The 27,999-nt window shown below is 45.5% G+C and overlaps 1 protein-coding gene across 1 annotated transcript in view; it reads right to left on the bottom strand.

The window, feature by feature from the left end:
* Window positions 1–6,477: 6,477 nt before the first annotated feature.
* Window positions 6,478–27,999, bottom strand: part of LOC132884785 (laminin subunit gamma-1-like) — a 94,496-nt gene continuing 72,974 nt past the window's right edge. Inside the window, exons 4-6 of the mRNA XM_060918735.1 lie at window positions 19,314–19,444; window positions 6,650–6,816; window positions 6,478–6,518 (exon numbers count right to left, since the gene is read on the bottom strand). Of these exons, the coding sequence (XP_060774718.1) occupies window positions 6,478–6,518; window positions 6,650–6,816; window positions 19,314–19,444 (339 nt within the window). The remainder of the gene's footprint in view (window positions 6,519–6,649; window positions 6,817–19,313; window positions 19,445–27,999) is intronic.

The raw sequence follows: 27,999 nt of genomic DNA on the forward strand, positions 1-27,999 counted from the left end.
GGTGCTGTGGTCAGATGAGACCAAAATCGAGCTCTTTGGCATTAACTCAACTCGCCGTGTTTGGAGGAAGAAAAATGCTGACTATGACCTGAAGAACACCATCCCCACTGACAAGCATGGAGGTGGAAACATTATGCTTTGGGGGTGTTTCTCTGCTAAGGGCACAGGACTACTTCACTGCATCAACGGAAGAATGGACGCGGCCATGTACCATAAAATTCTGAGTGACAACCTCCTTCCCTCTACCAGGACACTGAAAATGGGTCATGGATGGGTCTTCCAGCATGACAATGACCCAAAACATACAGCCAAGGCAACAAAGGAGTGGCTCAAGAAGAAGCACATTAAGGTCATGGAGTGGTCTAGCCAGTCTCCAGACCTTAATCCCATAGAAAACCTATGGAGGGAGCTGAAGCTCCAAGTTGCAAAGTGACAGCCTCAAAACCTTAATGATTTAGAGATGATCTGCAAAGAGGAGGGGACCAAAATTCCTCCTGACATGTGCGCAAATCTGGTCATCAACTACAAGAAACGTCTAACTGCTGTCCTTGGCAACAAGGGTTTTGCCACCAAATACTAAGTCTCGTTTGCTAGAGGGTTCAAATACTTATTTCACTCAAAGAAATGCAAATCAGTTTATATCTTTTATATGAAGTTATTTTCTGGATTTTCTTTTTGATGTTTTGTCTCTCACAGTTAAAATAAACCTACCATTAAAATTATAGAATGTTCATTTCTTTGTCAGTGGACAAACTTACAAAATTAAAATCAGCAAGGGCTCAAATAATTATTTCCTCCACTGTGTGTATATATATATATATATATATATATATATATATATATATAGATATAGATATATATATATGTTAGGACTAGGACTGTTTTGGCCTCTAGAGGCCGCTGTTATTTCCTTTTCATGTCGTGTTTATTTTGGCCTCTAGAGGCCGCCACTGTTCCTGTGTTTTGTGTTTGTGTTAATTGCCTAATTATCTTCACCTGTGTCCTTAATTAGTTTGTCTATTTATACCCCTGAGTTCAGTCCTCTTGTCACGGAGTCTTTGTGCTGTTATGTTTATCTCCAGTTTCCTTTGTACTGTGTTTTTTGATCTTCTTAGCTTTTGAATTTTTGCACTTTGCTTTTCTTTTGGATTATACTCTTTGGTTTTTTTTTGTCTTTTGTTTTGCCCTGTATATAGTGTATATAGTTTAAATAAACCTTTTGATTCTTTTTCTACTTCCGCCTCACGCCTCTGCATTTGAGTCATCCCCCTGGTGGCCTAGTGGGGGTTTGCTGGATTATCACACCAACGAACCAGGTTCGAATCCCAGCAAAACCCTAACAGAAAGACTCCGTCATGACCGACTCAGCAGAGGCTGCTTCAACTGTCTACCCGGCCAATCTTCAGGGAATTATGGCAGCTTTGACACGCTTCGGAGCGACCATGGACGCTCATGGACGTACGCTCACCAGCCAACGTGAGGCCCTCGCTCGCCACGAGGAACTGCTTCAGCAAATTGGGAAAACCCTGGCACAGCTGACATCTCTGCCTGCATCTCCTGCTCCTGATCCAGTTCCTGCTCCTGATCCAGCTCCCACTCCTGCTCCAGTGCCTCCTGCAATGCTGCCTTCTTCACCTCGCGAACCCAGCCTTCCTGCACCACAGAGGTATGACGGCAAGCACAGTGAGTGCCGAGAGTTCCTTACCCAGTGTCAACTCACCTTTGAGCTTCAGCCTACCACCTACACTACGGATCGCCGCAAGATTGCCTTTGTGATCACCTTATTAGCTGGTAAGGCGCGAGCCTGGGCTACTGCTATCTGGCAAAGACAGGGACCTGAGTGCTTTGATTTCCAGCTGTTTTCTGAAGAGATGCTTCGGGTCTTCGATCAGGCAGACATCAGTACCGACGCAGCCCGAAAGCTCATGTCCATCCGGCAAGGAGGAAGCGTCGCAGATTACGCCATCTCGTTCCGAACACTCGCAGCAGTAAGTGGATGGAACGAGACTGCCCTGGTGTCAGCCTTCCACCATGGTCTGTCTGACCCCATCAAGGACGGTCTGGCCTCTATTGGATGCCCAAGTGACCTCGAAACCCTCATCTCACATGCTATTCGTCTGGACAACAGGATGAGAGAACGCCACCAAGCCTTGAGCCCCCCCAGCCTCCCTACCTCTACCTGGAGACCGTCTACCTCCTTCAGTGACTGTCCAGAACCCATGCAAGTGGGTCGTACTCGCCTCTCCGCATCTGAGAGGGAGCGCAGAAGGAGGGACAAGTGCTGCATCTACTGTGGCAAGCCTGGTCACTTCCGAGCATCATGTCCCGAACTCTTGGGAAAAGGACCGCCCCGTCCAGCCGAGGGAGGGTTGTGACGGGGCCTACCCTCTCTCCCGGACTCCCTGGCCAAGGAATCTACATCCCGGTCTCCATCTCCTGGGGTGAGTCTGTCCACTCTTGTCAAGCTTTGATAGACTCAGGGGCGGCTGGGAACTTTATGGATATTCACTTCGCCCAAAGCATCAATATTCCGACTGCACCTCTTGAAGTCCCACTGTCTGTGTCTGCCCTCGATGGCCAAGCGTTAGGTGATGGAAGAGTCACCCAAGTTACTTCTCCAGTTTTCCTCCAGTCTCAAGGTCACAAGGAAGAAATATCCCTGCACCTGATTCCTTCACCTGAGTTCCCAGTTATTCTAGGCCTTCCTTGGCTTACTCGCCACAACCCTCGCATAGACTGGGTAACAAGCCAGGTTGTGGAATGGGGCCCTGCATGCCATGCCTCTTGTCTGCTCTCTAGCTCTCCTGTGTCTCCTGCCGAGCCCCCTGATCTCACCGAGTTATCTCAAGTTCCCACAGAGTACTGGGATCTCAAGGAGGTATTCAGCAAGAGCAGGGCCGCCGTTCTTCCTCCGCACCGGGCCTACGACTGTGCCATCGACTTGCTCCCTGGGACTACCCCTCCTCGTGGCAGACTGTTTTCACTCTCTCAGCCAGAACGCAAGGCCATGGAGGAATACCTCAAAGATGCCCTGGTCTCTGGGTTTATTCGACCCTCCACTTCACCTGCTGGAGCCGGCTTCTTCTTTGTCGGCAAGAAGGATGGGGGGCTCCGACCATGTATTGATTACAGGGGCCTGAATAAGATCACTGTGCGCAACCGATATCCCCTTCCGCTGATGTCCACAGCTTTCGACCTGCTCCAAGGCGCCACCGTCTTCACCAAGTTGGACCTACGGAACGCATACCACCTCATCCGTATCCGACAGGGAGACGAGTGGAAGACTGCCTTTAACACCCCGTCTGGGCACTACGAATACCAGGTGATGCCCTTCGGACTCACCAACGCACCAGCTGTTTTTCAGGCCCTAATCAACGACGTCTTAAGGGACATGATTAACCTATACGTTTTTGTCTACCTCGACGACATCCTTATCTTTTCCAAGACCGTGCAGGAGCACCGCCACCATGTCCGCCAGGTTCTCCAGAGGCTGCTACAGAACAATCTGTTCGCCAAGGCCCAGAAATGCGAATTTCATGTTCCCGAGGTCTCCTTTCTGGGATTTATTGTACGGACAGGCCAACTCCAAATGGACCCTGCCAAGACCCTGGCCGTCCGGGATTGGCCTACTCCCAAGTCCGTTAAGGAGGTTCAGCGGTTCTTAGGATTCGCTAACTTCTACCGCAAGTTCATCAGGAACTTCAGTTCTGTGGCAGCACCCATGTCAGACCTCACCAAAGGGACAGGTGGATCTTATGGCTGGTCTCCTCAGGCAGAAAAGGCGTTCAAAGACCTCAAGGACCGCTTCTGCACGGCACCCATTCTGGTTCTCCCGGACACCTCCCAACCATTCATCGTGGAGGTGGACGCCTCGGACAGTGGTGTCGGCGCGGTGCTCTCTCAACGTTCGGAAGGAAAGCTGCACCCCTGCGCTTACTTCTCCCACCGCCTGAGTCCTGCTGAGTCCCGGTACGATGTGGGGGATCGAGAACTGCTAGCGGTCAAACTGGCCCTTGAGGAGTGGAGGCACTGGCTGGAGGGAGCACAACATCCATTCCTGGTTTGGACTGACCACAAGAACCTGGAGTACCTCCAGCAAGCCAAGAGACTGAACCCTCGACAGGCTAGGTGGGCCCTGTTTTTCAGTCGATTTGACTTCACCCTCTCATACCGCCCCGGCTCCAAGAACACCAAACCTGACGCACTGTCCAGACTGTTCTCTGCCACTAACAGGGAGAATGAAGTCGGGCCTATTATCCCTGTGTCCCGGATTGTGGCCCCTGTCCGCTGGGGTATTGAGGAGGCTGTCCGACGAGCCCAACGCCAGGACCCCGGTCCTGGGACGGGGCCACCAGGCCTCTTGTACGTCCCACATCAAGCCCGGGCCAAGGTTCTCCAGTGGGGTCACTCTTCCCCTCTCACCGCCCACCCGGGAGCTCGGAGGACCCTGGACTTCCTGAAAAGACGCTTCTGGTGGCCTAACATGGAGCAGGAAGTAAGGTCATTTGTCCTGTCCTGTGAGGTTTGCACCAGAACCAAGAACCCACGACAGCGTCCCCAGGGTCTCCTGCATCCTCTGACCATTCCCCGGCGTCCCTGGTCCCACGTGGCAGTCGACTTTATCATGGGTCTCCCTGAGTCACAAGGTAACACGGTCATTTTGGTCTTAGTTGACAGATTCTCCAAGGCCTGCCGCTTCATACCACTGTGCAAACTCCCCTCTGCTCTTGAAACTGCGAAACTTTTGTTTAATCATGTCTTCCGAGTCTTTGGTCTTCCACAGGACATCGTCTCAGACCGAGGGCCCCAGTTCTCCTCCCGAGTGTGGCACGGGTTCTGCAAGGTCATCGGAGCCACTGCCAGCCTCTCCTCTGGGTTTCACCCACAGTCCAATGGTCAGACGGAGAGGCTCAACCAGGACCTGGAAACCACCCTGCGAGGCCTGGCTATGGATAACCCGACATCGTGGAGCACCTGGCTGCCATGGGCGGAGTACGCCCACAACACCCTGCAGTCATCGGCCACCAAGCTGTCGCCATTCCAGTGCCAATTCGGGTTCCAGCCACCTCTGTTCCCGGACCAGGAGGAGGACGCGGGGGTGCCCTCGGTCAACCAATATGTGAGACGGTGTCGCAAGACCTGGAGCAAGGTCAGGAAGACCCTCATACAGACCTCCAGAACCAACCAGACTCAGGCCAACCGCCATAGAAGACCTGCACACGGTTTCCGCCCTGGGCAGCGTGTTTGGCTGTCCACTAAGGACCTTCCACTGCGGGTGGAGAACCGCAAGCTTGCTCCTCGCTACATTGGCCCCTTCAAGGTGGTGCGCAGGGTGAACCCTGTCTCCTACCGGCTCCAGTTGCCCCGGACTCTGAGGATCAACCCCACTTTCCATGTTTCCCTGTTACGGCCCGTACTGACGTCTACGTATGCCCCTGCCCCTAGGAACCCCCCACCCCCCCGCATCTTCCAGGGGCAGACTGTGTTCACTGTGAATCGCCTGCTTGACTCCCGCCGGGTCCGCGGCGGGTTGCAATATCTGGTGGACTGGGAGGGCTATGGTCCTGAGGAGCGCTGCTGGGTTCCTGCTCGGGATGTCCTTGATAAAGAACTATGTCGGGACTTCCATTCGGCCCATCCGGATCGCCCTGGGAACGTCAGGAGACGCTCCTAGAGGGGGGGGTCCTGTTAGGACTAGGACTGTTTTGGCCTCTAGAGGCCGCTGTTATTTCCTTTTCATGTCGTGTTTATTTTGGCCTCTAGAGGCCGCCACTGTTCCTGTGTTTTGTGTTTGTGTTAATTGCCTAATTATCTTCACCTGTGTCCTTAATTAGTTTGTCTATTTATACCCCTGAGTTCAGTCCTCTTGTCACGGAGTCTTTGTGCTGTTATGTTTATCTCCAGTTTCCTTTGTACTGTGTTTTTTGATCTTCTTAGCTTTTGAATTTTTGCACTTTGCTTTTCTTTTGGATTATACTCTTTGGTTTTTTTTTGTCTTTTGTTTTGCCCTGTATATAGTGTATATAGTTTAAATAAACCTTTTGATTCTTTTTCTACTTCCGCCTCACGCCTCTGCATTTGAGTCATCCCCCTGGTGGCCTAGTGGGGGTTTGCTGGATTATCACACCAACGAACCAGGTTCGAATCCCAGCAAAACCCTAACACATATATATATATAAAATGCCACTATAAGGCCATCACTATATCAGCATAATAATGTCACTACAATGCCACTATAACATCACTAATGCCACTATATCACTATAACACCACTAAAACGGCACTATAACATCACTATAAACCCACTGTAATGCCATAATAACATCATTATCATGTTATGCCAATATACTATCACTATAACACCACTATGTCATACAAAGCCAATCTAATGCCCCATCAACACCGTTACTTCATGCCACTATAACACCTTTATGATGTCACCACTATGAAGTACAAGGATTTTACCTCTTGCGCCTGTCACATTTTCATTTGAGAAGCCCCTCGTTTCACAGGCATTGCTGTTTATTGAGAAAAGTACATTGTCTAAACATATTGAGACAATTCCGGATTCAGGTTAGTAAGTGCACCATGCTGTACTGCACTGTTCAGTGAAGAAAGTGTGTGTATATATATATAAGTCCACACTCACGCAGACACTCATTGGTGTGGTCAGCAGTGGCTCTTCTCCATGGGCGGTCATTATAAAAGGGTTTACAAATGTCACAGTCATCACCCTCTGTGTTGTGCTTGCAATTACACACCAGCCTGCTGTACTCGTTCTTCACACACTCGCTGGCATGACCGTTACATTTGCACCTGAAGAGGCAAAAAGAGCAGACATAACACCCCAAATCGTCACAGACTGTGGAAACTTCACACTGCACTTCAAACACCTTGGTTTCTGTGCCTCTCCACCAGCGACGGACTGGTAATCTGTGAGTTCTGGAAAAGTCCAGAATGGCCGTCCAGTCTACGGCCGATAATTGGTCTTTTTTTTCGGTCAACCGGCCCTGTCTAACAGTCTAACACCTAGGCCTACCAGCAGATCATGGCGCTGTAACGATAATTTGTCAATCAAACATAGGCCTACATTCTGTCAAAAAGCCAACAAAGAAGACACGAGTGTTTTCCTCTCTACCGCTCTGGAAATGGCGAGCAGAAAACGCAAAGAAAAAGGTGGATGGCAGAAATTAAAAGAGAAAAAAACAAAGTTGTTGGAGAATGAAGCTTCAAAATGTAGGAAGCTTACAGAGCATTTTGACCGCGGTGGTGGGGCTAGTGCCGCCAACAGCAGCAGTAACGTTGATGTGGAGATAGACAGCGAATCAGATTCTGAGCAACATGATGCGGATCATGATGTGGAGGGAGAGACAGCAAGGGGATCTTCACCGCACGAACGTAGGCATGGCTACTTGCCGGAGGAGGAAGAAGAGGAGGTACTGGTAAGTGACGTTATGTAGGCTACTCAATTGACTACTCTGATAATCAGCTTCTACTTATTTGATTTGCGTTGTGATGATGATAAATAATGGCTTATTGCCCTCAAAAGAAACACGCAGTGAATTTGACAAATAGGCTACATTAAAAATAAGGAAACACGGTAAATGACCGCAAATTAATTTCTTTATGCGCCGCAAGTTAATTAATGCATTGGCCTGGAACCTAATAAAACTGCAGCAATGATAACTTGTAATGGAAGACAGGGGAATCAAACTTCTATAGAGTTTAAAACTAATTTGTATCACGAAAAAAATTACAAACAATAACACACATTTACACATTTGATTTTATAGGCTATGGCTATAGGCTTTGATGTAGCCTAGGCAATTTAATTTCTGTGTCAAAGCAAGAGGGTACTTGAAATCTTTGATGAGGTATGAGACTGTTCTGACAGCTCAGCTTTTCCTTCGAATTTTTGAAGTTACCACACCTCTCTCCAAATACTTGCAGACACATGGTCTGGACATCTTGTCTGCTCACCGAATGGTTTTGGCCACTGAAGAATCACTGAGGAACATGGCAAGAGATTTTGAGTCGGTGAAGCAAGCTGTTGATGACTTTCAGTTTGCAAATGAAAAACTGACTGAAGAGGAATGTGACCTGGAAGTGGAGGCAATGCTTCCAGAGAAAAGAGCAAGAAAGAAGAAGAAGATGCCTGGTGAAATGGCAAGTGATGCGACTTTCACAAATGCTAGTAGTGTCTATGAAGCAAACGTCCATAATCAGATCATGGACACTGTAACAGAGAACATCCACAGGCGCTTTTTAACCCATGGTGCTCTCTATGCAGACTTGGTTCTTCTTGACCCAAGAAACTTCCCTGAAGTTTCTTTATCAGGTTTGCCCGATACTGCACTTACGGAGCTGAGCAAATGCCTGCTAAAGTTTGACAACAGGGCAACTACTGCCGCTTTACAAAGTGAGCTGAAGAACCTGGCTGCTCAGTGGCCACGCCTTAAACAGTCTGTTCTTGAGGAGTACACAGTGAGGAGAGCAGAGGATGACCCAGACGAAGTGGAGGAGGTGGACATTGTGAACAGCATCTGCAAATCCTGTAAAGAGTGCCCCAAATGTTGCTATCAGATTCTTTCAAGGTACAACCTTTTAACAGATGCCTATCATCTGCTTGGGTTAGGGTACAAGTTTCTCCTCACTCTGCCTGTAACACAAGTCGCATGTGAGCGAAGTTTCTCCATCTTGAAATACATCAAGAATCGCCTAAGGAGCAGAAGTTCTCAGGAACGCTTGGAAGCGTTCATGTTAATGGCCACAGAGAAGGACATTCTCATGTCACCGGACAGTGACACTGTAATTGACAGAGTGGCAGAAAACAGTGACCTTTTGAAGAAACTGCTACTCCCCCAGCACTAGCTACCTTGAATAGCTAACATTCAGAATGATTGATCAGTGTTACTGTTAATACTCTTATAACTGAGCTCAATTTACTGATCTAAAGTTCTTGCATAAATACTCAAAATGTTCTTGAAGAAACACTCAAAAATAGTTGTGTGGATTGTCAGTTATGAAAATTATGAAAAATAATGGATAATTGATACTGTTAATTGTATAGCCTACTGAGTGCAAGCTTTTGAATAATGACTCAAAGAAATTATTAACAAAACCCTCAAATTTAAATGTGTGAGGGATTTGAATTTGAAAATTCTAAAAAAGAATGATCAGTGCTACTGTCTTCAATATACATTCAAACAGTTCTTAAATAAATACTGAAAAAAAATAGTATGTGTGGGTTTTCAATTATTTCAAAACCATATAGAACCCCCCCCCCCCCAACCTCTCGCCCCCCGGCGGGCCCCTGCGCGCCCCGGTCGGTGGGTGGGCCTATTTGGGGGAAAAAGTCCAGGGCCTTTTTTTGGTCCCAGTCCGTCCCTGCTCTCCACTCTTGATTACATGCATGTAATGACCGTGATTACATTACATTGTAGTGTAATGTAATGATTTCCAAATTAAATTAAAAAAAATTTACTTTGGACCACTGAGTCTTCCCCATGATTGTGGTTGTGTGTACTGAACTAGATGGGGAGCTACATGGTTTTGATACTGTTTGAATAGTGATTTCCTCAAACTCGAATGAAATATTAAAATATTTTGAGATTTAAAAAAAAAATTTGTACTGTAGGCCATAATTATCAAAATTAAAATGGAAAAAATGCCTGAAACATTTTAGTTTACATGTAATGAGTATATAATATATTCAATTTTCACTTTCTTAAATAACTGATGGAAAATATTGAACTTTTTCACAATATTCTAATTTTTTTAGATGCACTAGTACATACAGAAAAGCCAAATGAAAACCATCACTAACACCAAAACAGAAGCAAACAAGGTTACAGTGAGCTAAAGAGAAGCAGTTGTGAACTGTGGATGAAAGTGATGTTCAATGATAAATCACAAACCTGCATTGGCCAAGGAGATAATGCTGGAAATTTTGTATGGCGCAGTTCCAATAACACATATGAAAATGACTGCCTGAAGCAAACAAGCAAAATCCCACAATCATTGATGATATGGCGTTGCATCAGGTAAAGGACCAGGGGAGATGGCAATCATTACCTCTACAGTAAAGGCACAGGTGTACATTGAAATTTTGGACAGTTTTCTCATTCCGTCAATAGAAAGTAGGTTTGGTGATGTCGTAATTTTTCAGGATGATAATGCATCTTGCCACAGAGCAAAGAGTGTTAAAACATTTCTTCAGGAAAGGCATATCAACTCAATGATGTGACCAGCAAAACATTATGGATCTCAATCCGATTGAAAATTTATGGTGGAAATTGAAGAAAAAAAAAAGGCCATGACAAGGCTCCATCCTCCAAAGCTGATCTGTCAACCGCTATATGAGAAAGTTGGAATGTGAATGATGAAAATATTGTTTTTCATTCATGAAGTCCATGCCTCAAAGAATTCAAGCAGTCATAAAAGCCCGAGGAGGTGCAACAAAGTATTAATCATGATTTTTTTTTTTGCTGATGATTCCATAAATTTTTCCTCTAATTGATCAGAAAAAATAAGCCATGAATTTCAACAATTTAAGTTCTTTTGTTTGAGGCATGTTTTACAAAGCCATAATGCTCAGCTGTTAAACAAAAATAGTTTTGTGTCATATCTGTGAATTGTATTATTTATTTATTTTTTGCTGCAAAGTAAACAAGCTGAATGAACATCCTCCAAGAGTCATGATTCCCTATTTTTTTTGGCAGGGGTTGCATCTACTGGTGATATTTTGTAATAAATTTAGATTCTTATTTTCCAAAATAAAACAAACTAGTAGCATAACCTGAATTATCAAAAACCTGACCAGGCAGTTACTAAGGATCAATGCATATTTACAGCGGTGCTTGAAAGTTTGTGAACCCTTTAGAATTTTCTATATTTCTGCATAAATATGACTTAAAACATCAGATTTTCATACAAGTCCTAAAAGTAGATAAAGAGAACCCAGTTAAACAAATGAGATAAAAATATTATACTTGGTTATTTATTTATTGATGAAAATTATCCAATATTACATATCTATGAGTGGTAAAAGTATGTCAACCTCTAGGATTAGCAGTTAATTTGAAGGTGAAGTTAGAGTCAGATGTTTTCAAATCAATGGGATGACAATCAGGTGTGAGTGGGCACCCTGTTTTATTTAAAGAACAGGGATCTATCAAAGTCTGATCTTCACAACACATGTTTGTGGAAGTGTATCATGGCACAAACAAAAGAGATTTCTGAGGACCTCAGAAAAAGCGTTGTTGATGCTCATCTGGCTGGAAAAGGTTATAAAACCATCTCTAAAGAGTTTGGACTCCACCAATCCACAGTCAGACAGATTGTGTACAAATGGAGGAAATTCAAGACCATTGTTACCCTCCCCAGGAGTGGTCGACCAACAAAGATCACTCCAAGAGGAAGGCGTGTAATAGTTGGTGAGGTCACAAAGGACCTCAGGGTAACTAAGCAACTAAAGGCCTCTCTCACATTGGCTAATGTTAATGTTCATGAGTCCACCATCAGGAGAAAACTGAACAACAATGGTGTGCATGGCAGGGTTGTAAAGAGAAAGCCACTGCTCTCCAAAAAGAACATTGCTGCTCGTCTGCAGTTTGCGAAAGATCATGTGGACAAGCCAGAAGGCTATTGGAAAAATGTTTTGTGGATTGATGAGACCAAAATATAACTTTTTGGTTTAAACGAGAAGTGTTATGTTTGGAGAAAGGAAAACACTGCATTCCAACATAAGAACCTTATCCCATCTGTGAAACATGGTGGTGGCAATATCATGGTTTAGGTCTGTTTTGCATCTGGGCCAGGATGGCTTGCTATCATTGATGGAATAAATTAATTCTTAATTATACCAGCGAATTCTAAAGGAAAATGTCAAGACATCTGTCCATGAACTGAATCTCAAGAGAAGGTGAGTCATGCAGCAAGACAATGACCCTAAGCACAAAAATCATTCTACCATAGATTAGATTAGATAAAACTTTATTGATGAATGAAGAATGGTTAAAGAAGAATAAAGTTAATATTTTGGAATGGCAAAGTCAAAGTCCTGACCTTAATCCAAACGAAATGTTATGGAAGGACCTGAAGCGAGCAGTTCATGTGAGGAAACCCACCAACACCCCATAGTTGAAGCTGTTCTGTACGGAGGAATGGGCTAAAATTCCTCCACGCCAGTATGCAGGACTGATCAACAGTTACTGGAAACGTTTAGTTACAGTTATTGCTGCACAAGGGGCTCACACCAGATACTGAAAGCAAAGATTCACATACTTTTGCTACTCACTGATATGTAATATTGGATAATTTTCCTCAATAAATAAATGACCAAGTATAATATTTTTGTCTCATTTGTTTAACTGGGTTCTCTTTATCTACTTTTATGACTTGTGTGAAAATCTGATCTTGTTTTAGGTCATATTTATGCAGAAATATGGAAAATTCTAAAGGGTTCACAAACTTTCAAGCACCACTGTATGTTTATGAACATTTGAGTCTTATATCAGACCTCTCCCTGAAACGTCCCACTTGCACAACTTTGCCTTGTGAACATGGATGGATGGATGGAAGGAAGGAGCCCCCCCAAAGTGTTGCTCTCAGGGTTCTACTGTACGTCACTAGCGTTGTTGGAGTATCATGGTCTCACTATTAAATGGATCAGTAAGATTCCAGGTTTGAACCTCATGACCGGCAGGGGCCTTTCTGTGTGGAATTTGCATGTTTTCCCAGTGTCTGTGTGGGTTTCCTCCCACAGACATGCAACTAAGGCAAAAATAACGAGCCACTGGGGTTACACAAGCCAGTGTATACTTCGTGCCAGTCCCAAGCCCAGATAGACTAGGGAGGGTTGCATAAGGAAGAGCATCCTTTGTAAAAAAAAAAAAAAATCTATGCCAAATCCAATATGCAAATCATGATGATCCACTGTGGCAGCCACTAATGGAAGCAGCCAAAGGAAGATGAACCCCACATGTCCTTGATTTACATGGGGTCATGGGAGAAACTCACAAATCTCTCCTTTCGATTTTGTATGCTGATATTTTGAATTGTTTAAAGCTGTGTTTAAATTAATACAATAAGTGATATATCAAATAAAATGGACAAATTTCACTGTCCATCTACCTCTGTGAAACAAACTTGAATTGTGTCAAATTGCATCCTAATGTACTATTAAAGGCCATTATTAAGTACCAACTCTAAAAGGTTGGTATTGTTATGTTTAGTGTTTGAATTTTAAAAATAGCTCATGTTACCTTCAAACTTGTTTGTTTTACAAACCTCTGTTCTACATTCCAGCCTTCTGGACTTTCTAGCTTAGTAAATACTTTTGAATACAAGGTCAGCATTTTCGATGTGAGCAGTAGCTCATGACAATGCTAATGATAGCAGCGGAAAGGTTTAACAGAGCTCATCAGTGAGGTTAACAACAATGTGGCTGAAATCACTAGACACTTTGCAGCTCACCTTGGATGGAAATCTGATGGACAGGAATGTTTGGGCTTTGAAATTCCTTGATATTTTATATTTATATTTAAATTAGAATACTGTGGAAAAAGTTCAATATTTTCCATCAGTTATTTAAGAAAATGAAACTTTAATATATTCTAGACTCATTACATGTAAACTAAAATGTTTCAACCATTTTCTATTTTAATTTTGATAATTATGGCCTACAGCATAAAAATCTCTCAAAATATTACAGTATTTCATTTCAAGTTTGAGTAAAACAGTATAAATATACTGTGCATCTCTCGGGCTAGTTCAGTACAAGCAACCACAATCATGGGGAAGACTGCTGACTTGACAGAAGGTAACCAGAGGGTAAGCCACAGATGGTCATTACTGAAAAGGCTGGAAAAAGTGCACAAACAACAGGGATGACCGCAGCCTTGATAGAATTGTCAAGAAAAGTCAATTCAAGAACTTGGGAGAGCTTTACAAGGACTGGACTGAGGCTGATGTCAGTGCATCTGTTAAGGGTGGCGAGATGTGGTGAGTTTGGATCCAAAAGCCAGATGTGCAGCTTGTGAACAGGCAAGGCAGGCAACTGCTTGGGGCCCCCCCGAGAGTTGGGGCCCGAGGGCTTATTTATTTTGTTTTTTATTGTTTTTATTGTTCTTTACCATTGTATTTTCACATTTGGAATTTTAAAAACTTTGGTTTCATACATTGGTGTCGGATTATTTATAACATATTGGTGATGAACACTGGTCAGAAGGGCCCCCTGGAAATTTTTGCTTGGGGCCACACAACAGACTCTAGAATTGCCTCTGCCAAAAGCAGAACACAGACCCGAAAATCCAATAAATAAAAAATGATTTAATTGAAGTCAAAGAGTAAATGAACAAAAATAGCAAAATAATCCAGACAAAATGAGGCAGGCAAGGACAAAAATGCTAGCATGAAAAAACATGAAAAATAGTCCTGACAAAAAACTGGAGACAAAAAGCATAGCACAAAAAACATGAAAAAATGACAAGACATGAGTGCAAAAAACTGTAGCAATGAACAGGCAAAACAGAAAGCAAAAATCCAAGAAGCAATAAGGGTGCAGAGATGACGTGAAAAACCAACGAGACGTTCTGGCAAAGTCTCCTTCTGAGAACGGCATTTAAATACACAGCATAGAAAACCAGGACGTGAATACAGACCAGATGGAAGTCCCATCCTGGATCCGGATTAGCGCTGAACTGGGAGATAATAAATCTCTGGAGTGGATGTCCGGGGCAGAGCATGACAGGATCAAGAACCACCACACACAGGCACCTTCAGGAAACTTATCAAACCTCTCCTGAACCAGAGACAACATCAGAAGTGTCTTACCTGGATGAGAGAAAGAACTGGACTGTTGCTGAGTGGTCCAAAGTCCTCTTTTCAGATGAAAGTAATTTTTGCATTGCAAAATGAAGGAAATCAAGGTCCTAGAGTCTGGAGAAAGCATGGAGAGGCACAGAATCCAAGGTGTTTGAAGTCCAGTGTGTAGTTTCCACAGTCTGTGATGATTTGGGTTGCCCTATCATCTGCTGGTGTTGGTCCATTGTGTTTTATCAAGTCCAAAGTCAACACAGCCATCTACGAGGAGAGTTTATAGCACTTCACGCTTCCATCTGCTGACAAGCTTTATGGAGATGCCAATTTCCTTTTCCAGCAGGACTTAGCACCTGTCCACAGGGCCAAAACTACTAACCAAATGGTTTGCTGACCATGATATTACTGTGCTTGATTGGCCAGCCAACTCACCTGACCTGAACCCCATAGAGAATCCATGGCTTATTGTCAAGAGGAAGATGAGAGACACCTGACCCAAAAATACAGACGAGCTGAAGGCCGCTATCAAAGCAACCTCGCTTGCATAACATCTCAACAGTGCCACAGGCTGATTGCGTCCATGCCATGCCACATTGATGCAGTAATTCATGGTAAAGGAGCCCCAACCAAGTACGGAGTGTATAAATGAACATACTTTTCAGAAGTTGGACATTTCTGTATTGTAAATCCTTTTTTGATGGATCTTAGGAAATATCCTAATAATTTGAGATACTGGATTTCTGATTTTCATGAGCTATAAGCCATAATCATTAAAATTAAAACAAAAAAAGGCTTGAAATATTTTACTTTTTTGTGGAATGAACATAGACTACATTAAATTTTACCTTTTTGAATTAAATTACCAAAAAAAGAGAACATTTTCATGAGATTCTAATTGTTTGAGATACACTAGTACATAAGATATGCAGCAAGGTGTAAATCATGCTAGCCACATTACTGCTGCTTTTGCATGCAAAAATCATGTATCAAGTATAAACCAGGCTGCTTTGCATCAGGATGCATCACACCACCCGACATGGATTATTTTCCTACAAGACTTCCCGCTACAGTGATAAGTTCATGCAAAGAATTTTAATTTTGTTTTTAGTTCCTTTCGTTACAGATATGGATGGTATTGACACAATAAAACGTTACATCAGTCTGCAATTCCAAAAAAGTTGGAACACTGTGTAGAATATAAATAAAAACAGAATACAACGATTTGCAAGTCATTTTCAACCTATATTCAATTGAGTACAATAAAAGGACAAGGTATTTAATGTTCAAACTGATAAATTTGATTGTATATTTACAAAAAAAAAACACTCATTCTGAATTTGATGCCTGCAATACATTCCAAAAAAAGTTGGGACAGGGGAATCAAAAGACTGGGAAAGTTGTGGAATACTCAGAAAACATATATTTGGAACATTCTACAGGTAAACAGATTTAATAGTAACTGGAAATGCTCAGTCATTCATAAGCAAGAATAGGGTGAGGTTCACCATTTTGTGAAAACCTGTGTGGGCAAATAGTCCAACAGTTTAAAAACAACATCTCAATGTACAATTACAAGTTATTTAGGGATTTGACCATGGACAATCCATAATGTCAAAAGATTCAGAGAATCCAGTGAAATCTCTGCATGTAAGGGACAAGGCCGAAAACTAACATTGAATGCCTGTGACCTCTGATCCCTCAGGCAGCACTGCAATAAACATGATTGTGAAAGGGAAGACTTAAGGAAAACTGCTGTCTGTAAACACAGTTCATCACTGCATCTACCATGCAAAGTGAAAGTCGTACATCAACAACATCCAGAAACACTGCCAAATAATTTGGGCTTGAGCTTATCTGAGATGAACTGACGCTGTGCTGTGGTCTGACGAGTCCACATTTTGAATTGTTTTTGGAAAGCATGAACTTCATGTCCTCCAGGCTAAAAAGGAAAAAGATCATCCATATTGTGACCAGCACAAAGTTCAAAAACCAGCATCTGTGATGGCATGGGTAACTTGCATATCTGTGAAGACTTCATTAATGTTGAAATGTACCTACAGGTTTTGGAGCAACACATGCTGCAATCCAGACAATGTCTTTTTCAAGGATGTTCCTGCTTTTTCCAGCAAGGCAAGACCAAGCCACACTGTGTTTTATCCATTGTGTTTCATCACAATGTGTTATAACAACATGGATTCATAGTAAAGGAGGGCAGGTGCAAAACTGGCCTGGCCGCCTCTTTCTGAAAATGTGTGGTGCATTGTGAAGTGCAAAAAAATGACAGACACCAGACTGCTGAACAAATGAAGTCATATATCAAGCAAGAATAGGAAGGAATTTCACTTTCAAAACTTTAATAATTAGTGTCCTCTGTTGCCGAACATTTACTGAGTGTTATTAAAAGAATAGGTGATGCCGTACAGTGGTAGATACATGCCCCTGTCCCAACTTTTTTGGAACGTGTTGCAGTCATCAAATTCAGAATGAGTGTACTGTATATTTACAAAAAACAATAAAGTTTCAGTTTGAACATTAAATATTTTGTCTTTGTATTGTATTCAATTTAATATAGGTCAAAAGAATTTGTAAATCATTGCATTCTGTTTTTATTTATGTTTTATACTGTGTCAATGTTTTTTTGGAATCAGGGTTGTAAATTTGAAATTTAAAATAAAATGTATATAAGGACATGCAAAGAAACTTTAGTGCAAAGATTTGGTAATACAATTTCCCTTCCCTTGCTTGTGTTTATTTAAATGGTGAAACTGATCAGGTTATCATACTCTGATATTTTCAAACCATAACACCATGAGGAAGCCCTCTGTGCATTATCAGTTCCTGGATTTGGGGTCTGTTGACCAGCAATACAAATCAATGCCTCTGACAATTACACACATACAGGACCAGCTTGCCCCATTCTGCTCCCTCCATAGTGTAATCCCGCACTGCCATGCAGGAATGTCAGGAATGCAGGCTGCATAATAGAAATCTGATCAACATTTCAAACAGATTAAGGTGAAAAGAAACTATGTGGAGCAGAGAGGGACTTGTTTAACACACTCTCAACACTAGCCTGATCCCTGCTCTTTTTTTAACAGCTCATTCCAGTCTCTTACTGAGTCATACAACAAATACTGGATGTGATTCAGGAGTCAGACATTTTGGAACTTCAAGTCAAGTCAACTTTATTGTCAAATATGCTATGCATGCTCGACATACAGCACAGATGAAATTTCAGTCCTCTCTGACCCACAGTGCAAACAGGCAATACAATAAATAAAAATAGAATAACTGAAATAAACAATATAAACAGTATAAACACTCTAGATAAGAAATAGACATAGACTAAACACTCACAGGTATGTGTATATATATATATATATATATATATATATATATATATATATATATATACACACACATACATACACATACTAGTGTGTGTGTGTGTGTGTATATATATATATATATATATATATATATATATATATATATATATATATATATATATAAAACTGGTGACTCTAAATTGATCGTAGGTGTGAATGTGAGTGTAAATGGTTGTCTGTGTCTATGTGTCAGCCCTGTGATGACCTGGAGACTTGTCCAGGGTGTACCCCACCTTTCGCCCGTAGTCAGCTGGGATGGGCTCCAGCTTGCCTGCGACCCTGTAGAAGGATAAAGCGGCTAGAGATAATGAGAATTATATCACACACATCACATTATCTCTAGCCGCTTTATCCTTCTACAGGGTCGCAGGCAAGCTGGAGCCTATCCCAGCTGACTATGGGCGAAAGGCGGGGTACACCCTGGACAAGTCGCCAGGTCATCACAGGGCTGACACATAGACACAGACAACCATTCACACTCACATTCACACCTACGGTCAATTTAGAGTCACCAGTTAACCTAACCTGCATGTCTTTGGACTGTGGGGGAAACCGGAGCACCCGGAGGAAACCCACGCGGACACGGGGAGAACATGCAAACTCCGCACAGAAAGGCCCTCGCCGGCCCCGGGGCTCGAACCCAGGACCTTCTTGCTGTGAGGCGACAGCGCTAACCACTACACCACCGTGCCGCCCTGAGAATTATATATATATATATATATATATATATATACACACACATATATATACATATAAACTTTTGCTAGTGTCCACAGATTGGCGGGGTCAGCACAGGGTTTATCACCACTACTCTTGGACTTGTTTAAACTTGGATGAAAAGCATTTTTGTCAGATCCACTTTTGGATTTAAGATCCTGGTCTCGAAAGTTTGATGAATTTCTGTGTTTAGAATACTTCCTAGATTTGGACTGATCAAAACGACAATGCATTTAATGTATTTGATTCATTCTCTTCATCCCTTGGTAACAGACACACCAGATACAACAGAAATGGAAAAAAAAATCCATATCAGGCACAACCTGTGAAATGAAAACATTGCAATTTACAGTAATGATGCACTAATTTTGATTACAAAGCTCTCACCTTCCTCCTACAGCAAAGTCGGAAATAGCATAGTAGTATGACTTGAGGACCTTCGGGTCGTTGAACATTTCATCTCCGAATGTGTTCAGCCTGTTCAGAGTTACTTTGATGTCTGTCGCAGTCACCCAGTCCTGCAAGCATAAGAATGCTTAAGCAAGACACTTTCACAAACAAAGCAAAGTAGAGTTTCTTACTCTCCTTTGTGTACAACAGTGAGTCACTGACCAAGCATCAACTCAAGATACGGACAGATAAAACATTTTATTTCTCATTGAACAGTTCATGGCAAGGCATGGACAGTAAGAATGTCATATGGAGATAATTGAGTGAAAGAAAATGCTGTATTCCATATACATCAAACTTCTGTCAACTGTCATCAACTGTTTTCTCTTCTCTCCTCAGGTTTCCAGCAGCTGGACCTCAGTCCTCCATCACTGCAGACAACTTTGCGATCTTCTTTGAGGAAACAATCGTGGCCATCCACAACTCCTTCCCCACCCCCCATCTCTTCCCCTTTACTCTCTGCTTCCCCCCTTTCCACAGCTGAAGTCTCCCAGCTCCTGCTCATTGTCCTACCACCTGTGCCCTTGATCCTATCCCCTCATCTCTCATCCAGACTATCACTCCTGACATCCTGGCTTTTATCACCCCCCCCTTGTCAACTCCTCCTTGTCCTCTGGATACTGTCCCTCCAGCTTCAAATGGGCGCACATCACCCCTATGCTGAAAAAACCCACCCTAGACCCTTCTGTCATCCAGAACTATCACCTGGTTTCTCTTCTCCCCTTCCTATCAAAGACGCTTGAACATGCTGTTGCTAACCAACTCTCCTCTTTTCTCTCTCAGAACAACCTCCTGGATCCTCACCAGTTTGGGTTCTGGGCTGGACATTCAACTGAGACTGCACTTCTCTCAGTCAGTGAGGCACTTCATGCAGCAAATGCTGTCTCCCTCTCCTCTATCCTGATCCTCCTAGACCTTTTTGCTGCATTTGACACTGATGATCACCCCATTCTCTTGTTATCCCTAGCAGCACTGGGGATCTGCAGGACAGCCCTGAATTTGTTCATGTCCTACCTCTCTGGTCACTTCTTCCAGGTTAACTGGTCTGGAACCATATCAGCACCACACCCACTTATCACTGGTGTCCCTCAAGGTTCAGTCCTTGATCCGCTTCTCTTCTCCCTCTATACCCAGTCTCTTGGCCTGATTATCTCTGCTCATGGTCTATTCTACCACTGCTATGCTGAGGACACCCAAATGTTTCTCTCTTTTCCTCCTTCTTACACACAGGTCTCCACTCACATCTCTGCTAGCCTTCGTGACATCCAGAACTGGATGGACAACCATCATCTGGAGCTCAACCAAGGCAAGACAGAGGTGATCTACATTCCTGTTCCATCCTCTCCATCCCTGGACTTTGTCATCCCTCTGGGGGACATATCTATTTCACCTTCAATCAGTGCAAAGAACCTAGGGGTGGTGCTTGATGACAGACTCTCTTCTTCAGCGAACATTGCTGCACTGACCTGGACATGTAGATTTCTCCTCTACAACATCCAAAGGATCTGCCTCTTCCTCACCATCTACCCTATTCAGCTCCTGGTCCAAGCGCTGATCCTCTCCTGCTTAGACTACTGCAACTCTCCCCTTGCTGGCCTTTCAGCATCTACCTTCAGACCCCTGCAGCTCATCCAGAATGCTGCATCCCACCTGGTCTACAACCTCCCTCGTTCCCTTCCATTGTTACCCCACTGCTTGCCACCCTTCACTGGTTGCCTGTCACAGCTCACATCAAATTTAAATGTACTGACTGCAGAGTCATCTGAATTTTTTTTATTGTGCATGGCATGTTCTTATCATCATCATCTTCAGCATCCCTCAGGATGCATGCATCTGGGGGGGTGTCACAGGTCAGCTATCTTCCTCCACTTCTGTCTATCCTGGGCAAGGTTCATGGCCTTATCCAGTGTAAATCCTTTTCCCCATGAGGTGTCGGCTGATGGTGTCTCTCCACCTCATCTGGGAGTGTCCTTTGTTTCTCCTGCCTTCCACCGTATGTTCAAATGCCCAATGGGGTATTCTATCTTTGGGCATTCGAAAGACATGTCCAGCCCAGCGCAACCTGTTTGATTCAATGTCTTCCTCGATTGGTCTCACTGCCATTGCCTGATGCAAGATTTTTAAAGGCACCTTGTCAACCAGTCGCTTTCTCATGATCTTTCTGAGATAGGTATTATCTGCGACTGTGGCAGCGGGGGCATGGCCAAGCAGCAGTCTGTGAATGGAGGGCGGGGTCGGGGAAGGTAAGTGGCTAAGTCACTCCACCTGCTGTTAATTAATGTGTGTGTTTGGTTGTTACAGGGAGGAAATGTAAAAGGAGTAAGAGAGCAGAGAAAAGGGTCTCTCTCCCCAACCACAACACATGTGTGAGTGAGTGAGTGAATGAATGAATGAATGAATGAAAGGAAGAGAAAATGAGTGAAAGAAAGCTGAAAAAGCAAGCTGAAAAGTAAAAATAAAGTGTTTGTGGAAACATCATCTCTTGCCTGCCGTGCTTCTGTGCTCCACCCACATCAGGGTCTTACTACAGTGGTGCTGAAACCCAGTAGTGCAGAAGGGAACAGCCCCATGGAGTCCTCGCCATTCAAAGATCTCATCCATGCCCTTGCCACAGCACAGCAGAACCAGCATCAAGTGCTGACCGCCCTCCGAAAGGAGCAAGAACAACGGTTCGAAGCCTTGGTGCTGGCCCAACATGAAGACCGCCAGGCGTTCCGGCACCTGCTCGCGTTCGGCAGGGTCCATGACCGCCACTGGAGCGGACCCTCCCCACCTCACCCTAACAAAGATGGGTCCGCACAACGATCCAGAAGCCTTCCTCGTGCTCTTTGAGCAAGCAGCGGAGGCGTGGGGTTGGCCGGTCGAACAGTGCGCAGCGTGCCTCCTCCCCCTGCTGACAGGCGAGGCGCAGCTTGCCACACTGCAGCTCCCTGCTGACAGCTGGCTCATGTACGTGGACCTCCGAAGAGCCGTCCTCCAGTGTGTTGGCTGCTCCCCAGAGTAACAGCGGCAGCGCTTCCGCTCACTGCACTTGGGGCCGTTCACGTTCGGGCAACAACTCCCGGATGCCTGCCGGTGGTGGCTGAGGGCAGACGACCACGATGCTGAGGGAGTTATCAACCTGGTGACACTGGAGCAATTCATTGCATGACTTCCAGAAGGAATGGCAGAGTGGGTACAGTGTCATCGCCCGGCGTCACTGGATCAAGCTATCGAGCTGGCAGAGGACCACATGGCGGCAGTTCCGATGGCAGGAAGATGTTTCCTCTTCTCCTCTTTCCTCTCTCTCTTCCTCTCCCTCTGCTTCCCGTCCTTGCCCCATTCCCCCACCGCGGAGGCGGGGGCCAGCTCCCCCCCAGCCGGCCCGGCGCACCCGTGGTGTCCTCCTGTTTTCCCCTTTCTTGTCTGTGTCTTCTCCCCCCCAGGTGAGTGATGTCCATAATACCAGTGCAGAACAGTTCACAACTACCCTTTAGTGTCCATCCACATTCTATTTCTGGGTGAAAAGCATAGTGTAAAGGCGGCGGTTAACCCTCGTCTCACCCACTTGCTGATTTCAGGGACTGATTGGCCGGGTTTTAAGGAGTTAATGACACACATAGTGAGGAGTGGGTCCTGCAGTAATCCATCTGGAGAAGACCCCGTACTAGCATTGGCAGGAGAAGCTGTCACAGAGCCATCTACGTCAGCACAGCGTCAGGGCGATACGTGGAGTGAGGAGCACCCCGCCCCTCCTCCTCTCTCAGGGATTCCCTTGGGGATTTCCCGTTAGAGCAGTCATGAGACAGGACTCTGCGGCATGCATTTGACCAAGTGAGAGTAATTGATGGTCAAATTCTCCAGCCAAATGCGACACCGGACTTCCCCTACTTTTCTATTAGTAAGGATAGGTTAAACCGAGTGACGCAGGACACTCAAACTGGTGAAAAGATAACACAGTTATTAATCCCAAAGAGCCATTGGGAACTCATATTCCAGGTGGCTCACTTTAATCCCATGGCCAGACACTTAGGGCAGGATAAAACACTAGCCCAAATAATGGCCCGGTTCTATTGGCCAAGGATTCATGGGGATGTCCGTCGGTGGTGTGTGGCGTGCCGCGAATGCCAATTAGTAAGTCCTGCGGCCACTCCAAAAGCGCCTTTGCGCCCTCTCCCTTTAATTGAGACCCCTTTTGAAAGAATTGGGATGGATCTCATTGGGCCATTAGATCAGTCAGCATGGGGATATCGCTTTATTTTAGTTCTGTTCTGGTGGACTATGCAACACGATATCCGAAAGCAGTGCCTCTCCGCAATATCTCAGCACGCAGTATTGCGGAAGCACTCTTCCGCTTTATCTCCTGGGTCAGGATTCCGAAATAAATCCTGACAGACCAAGGCACTTCGTTTATGTCATGCACACTGCTTGAGCTGTATGGGTTACTGGGGATTAAGTCTATCTGCACCAGTGTCTATCACCCACAAATGGATGGCTTAGTAGAGCGATTTAACCAGACACTCAAAAACATAATCCGTAAATTCGTAACTGAAGATGCGCGTAATTGGGATAAGTGGCTCGAGCCCCTGTTGTTCGCAGTACGAGAGGTCCCGCAAGCCTCCACGGGGTTTTCTCCCTTTGAATTATTCAGACATCACCAGCCCGCTAACCAATCTCACCTAAAAGGGGGCTCCAGATCCGGTCCAGTGGACGGAGCAGTGCCAACAGGCCTTCTTTGAGGTAAAAGCTGCACTGTGTGGGGGGCCACTCTTACACTCCCCTGACTTCTCTCTCCCCTTTATTTTGCAGACTGATGCATCGGACAGAGGGCTGGGGGCCATTTTGTCCCAGGAAGTGGAGGGCGAGGAGCACCCCGTGCTGTACATCAGCCGGAAACTCTCGATGCGTGAAAGCACGTACAGCACAATCGAGAAGGAGTGTCTCACCATCAAGTGGGCAGTCCTTGCCCTCCAATACTACCTGCTGGGGCACCCTTTCACTCTCTGTTTGGACCACACACCCCTCCAGTGGCTCCACCTCATGAAGGATGCCAATGCGTGGATCACCCGTTGGTATCTCGCCCTCCAGCCATTTAAGTTTGAGGTGATCCACAGGCCGGGGGCGCAGATGTTGGTGGCAGACTTCCTGTCCCGTCGGGGTGGGGGGGGGAGTCAGCTTCAGGCCAGATGGCTCCCTGGCCTGAGTCGGGCGGTGGGGGTATGTGGCAGCGGGGGCATGGCCAAGCAGCAGTCTGTGAATGGAGGGCAGGGTCGGGGAAGGTAAGTGGCTAAATCATTCCACCTGCTGTCAATTAATGTGTGTGTGTGTGTGTGTGTGTGTGTGTGTCTGTTTGTTTGTTACAGGGACTAAGGATAAAAGGAGAGAGCAGAGAAAGAGAGCTCTCTCCCCAACCACAATGCATGTGTGTGAGTGAGTGAGGAATGAATGTATGAATGAATGAATGGAAGCAAATCAGCTGAAAAGCCCGAATAAAAGAGATTGTACATACATCAACTCTCGCCTGCCATGCTTCTGTGCTCCACCCACATCAAGAACTGTTACAACTGCCAAGTGGCAAGGGCCCTTCGAGGTCACATGGCGAGTCGGGGATGTCGACTATGAGGCGAGGCGAACGGACGGGGCGGGGCATTGCAAATTTACCACCTCAATCTATTAAAATGTTGGAATGAGGAGGTCCCTGTGGCATTGTTGTCGGTAATCCCAGAGAAGGCGGAGCTGGGGCTGGAAGTTCAAAAAAGAAAATTGACATCACCAACCACTCCGGTCCCTTGTGGAGACCACCTCTCCCCGGCCCAAATCACGGAGGTAGCCCAGTTGCAGAAAGAATTTTCCGAAGTGTTTTCGCCCCTGCCCGGCCATACCCACCTCATAGAACACCATATTGAGATGCCCCCAGGGGTGGTAGTGCACAGCCGCCCTTACCGCCTGCCCGAACACAAAAAAAAGGTGGTCCGGGATTAACTCGAGGCCATGCTTGAAATGGGCATAATCGAGGAGTCCCACAGTGACTGGAGCAGCCCAGTGGTCCTGGTCCCCAAGACTGATGGGTCGGTCCAGTTCTGTGTGGACTATAGAAAAGTCAATGTGGTGTCTAAATTTGACGCATACTCAATGCCTCGCATTGACGAGCTGCTCGATCGATTAGGCACTGCTCGTTTTTATTCAACACTGGATTTAGCGAAGGGATATTGGCAGATCCCCTTGACTCCTCTGTCCTGAGAGAAAATGGCCTTTTCCACACCGTTTGGCTTACACCAGTTTGTCACACTTCCTTTTGGGTTGTTTGGGGCTCCCACGACATTCCAGCAGCTCATGGACAGGGTTCTCCACCCCCACACCACCTATGCAGCTGTGTATCTCTATGATATTATCATCTATAGCAATGACTGGCTGCGGCACCTCGAACACCTTAGGACTGTCCTAAAGTCGCTGAGGCAGGCGGGTCTCTCAGCCAACCCAAAGAAATGTGCGATTGGGCGGGTGGAAGTACGGTATCTGGGTTTCCACTTAGGCCATGGGCAGGTGCGTCCCCAAATTAATAAGACGGCAGCGATTGCGGCCTGCCCGAGGCCCAAGTCCAAAAAGGGGGTGAGACAGTTCCTGGGGCTGGCTGGCTACTATCGTAGGTTCATACCTAATTATTCAGACGTCACCAGCCCCCTGACTGATCTCACTAAAAAGGGAGCACCAGATCCAGTCCAGTGGAAGGAGCAATGTCAACAGGCTTTCTCTAGGGTAAAGGCTGCACTGTGTAGGGGGCCACTGTTACACTCCCCTGACTTTTGTCTCCCCTTTATTTTACTGACAGACACATTGGACAGAGGGCTGGGGGCCATTCTGTCCCAGAAGGTGGAGGGGGAGGAGCGTCCTGTGCTGTACATTAGCCGTAAGCTGTCAATGCAGGAAGGCAGGTACAGCATGATAGGGAAAGAGTGCCTAGCCATCAAGTGGGCGGTCCTTGCCCTCCGGTACTGCCTATTGGGATGCTGTTTCACCCTCTGTTCGGACCACACGCCCCTCCAGTGGCTCCACCGCATGAAGGATGCTAACGCGTGGATCACCCGTTGGTATCTTGCCCTCCAGCCATTTAAGTTTGAGGTGATCCACAGGCCGGGGACACAGATGGTGGTGGCGGACTTCCTGTCCCGTCAGGGGGGAGAGTTAGCTTCAGGCCAGACGGCTCCCCAGCCTGAGTCAGGCAGTGGGGGTATGTGGCAGTGGGGGCGTGGCCAAGCAGCAGTCTGTGAATGGAGGGCGGGGTCGGGGAACGTAAGTGGCTAAGTCACTCCACCTGCTGTTAGTGTGTGTGTGTGTGTGTGTGTGTGTGTGTGTGTGTGGTTGTTACAGGGAGGGAGCATGAAAGGAGAGAGAGAGAGCAGAGAAAAGGGGTTCTCTCTCCCCAACCACAACGCATGTGAGTGAGAGTGAATGAGTGAAAGGAAGAGAAAATGAGCGAAAGAAAGCTGAAAAAGCAAGCTGAAAAGTAAAAATAAAGTGTTTGTGGAAACATCATCTCTCGCCTGCCGTGCTTCTGTGCTCCACCCACATCAGGGTCTTACTACAGTGCTCATCGTCCTTCTTCTGGGCATTGAGTGTTTCTATTCCATATAGCAGGCTGAGTCTGACACAGGTATTATACACTTTGCCTTTAACATGCAGACTGATGTATTTGTCATAAATGATAGGTGAGATCTTCTTCCAGGCACATGCTGCTGCTTGCTTTCTGTGGGTGAGCTCCTCTTTTGCTTTGTCATTTTTGGAAATAATGCTTCCAAGATATTTGAAACCAGCTTCTCTTCAAGCTGTGTGCCTCTGATGACTATTGAGATACTCTGGGTATCATTTCTTGAGAAATGTACCACCTCAGTTTTCTCAATACTGACAGGCATGCCAAAACTCAAGAAGAGATCGTCCTATTCGGTATGTTTTGCAAGGAACTGCTTGACTCAGAGATTAGTGCCAAGTCATCTGAATAAAACAGCTTATCCTAGGGCCTATCTACCTTGCTCAGTCTACTGATGTATTCAATAATGATGAAAAGGAGAAGGCTTAGTGCACTGCCCTGACAAAGTCCAATTTTCACCTCAAATGGTTTGGTCAGCCCATGACAAGTCCTAACTCTGGCTTCAGCAGCCTCGTAAGTTGCCTCCACCAGTATGACGTCTCTCTCCCTGATGTTGAACCACCTCAGTACTAAAAAACCAATGGTCTTGGTACAATGTCATATGCCTTCATCAGGTCAACAAAACACGCTTGCAGTCTGTGGCAGCGGGGGCATGATCAAGCATCGGTCTGTGACAGGAGGGCGGAATCAGGGAAGGTAAGTGGCAGAATCACTACACCTGAGAGCAATTAACCTGTGTTTGTGTGTCTTCCCAGTGACCGCGCCCTATTTAAGGAGGGAGAGTGAGAGCAGAGGAGATGATCCCCGAACAAGACGCCTGTCGTGTGTGTCTATCTGTGTAATATAAATATTGTTCACTGAAAAGTGTGGCAATAAAAGCCCTTTTCCGAAACCTGATCTCTGTCCTGCCGTCCTCTGTGCTCCACCCACCCATACGAACTGCTACAGTGGTGCCGAAACCCGGGAAAAAGTGGAGCACCAGCCAAGCAGCCCCATGGA

The sequence above is a fragment of the Neoarius graeffei genome, chromosome 1 (assembly GCF_027579695.1).
Source record: "Neoarius graeffei isolate fNeoGra1 chromosome 1, fNeoGra1.pri, whole genome shotgun sequence".
NCBI classification, from domain to species: Eukaryota; Metazoa; Chordata; class Actinopteri; order Siluriformes; family Ariidae; genus Neoarius; species Neoarius graeffei.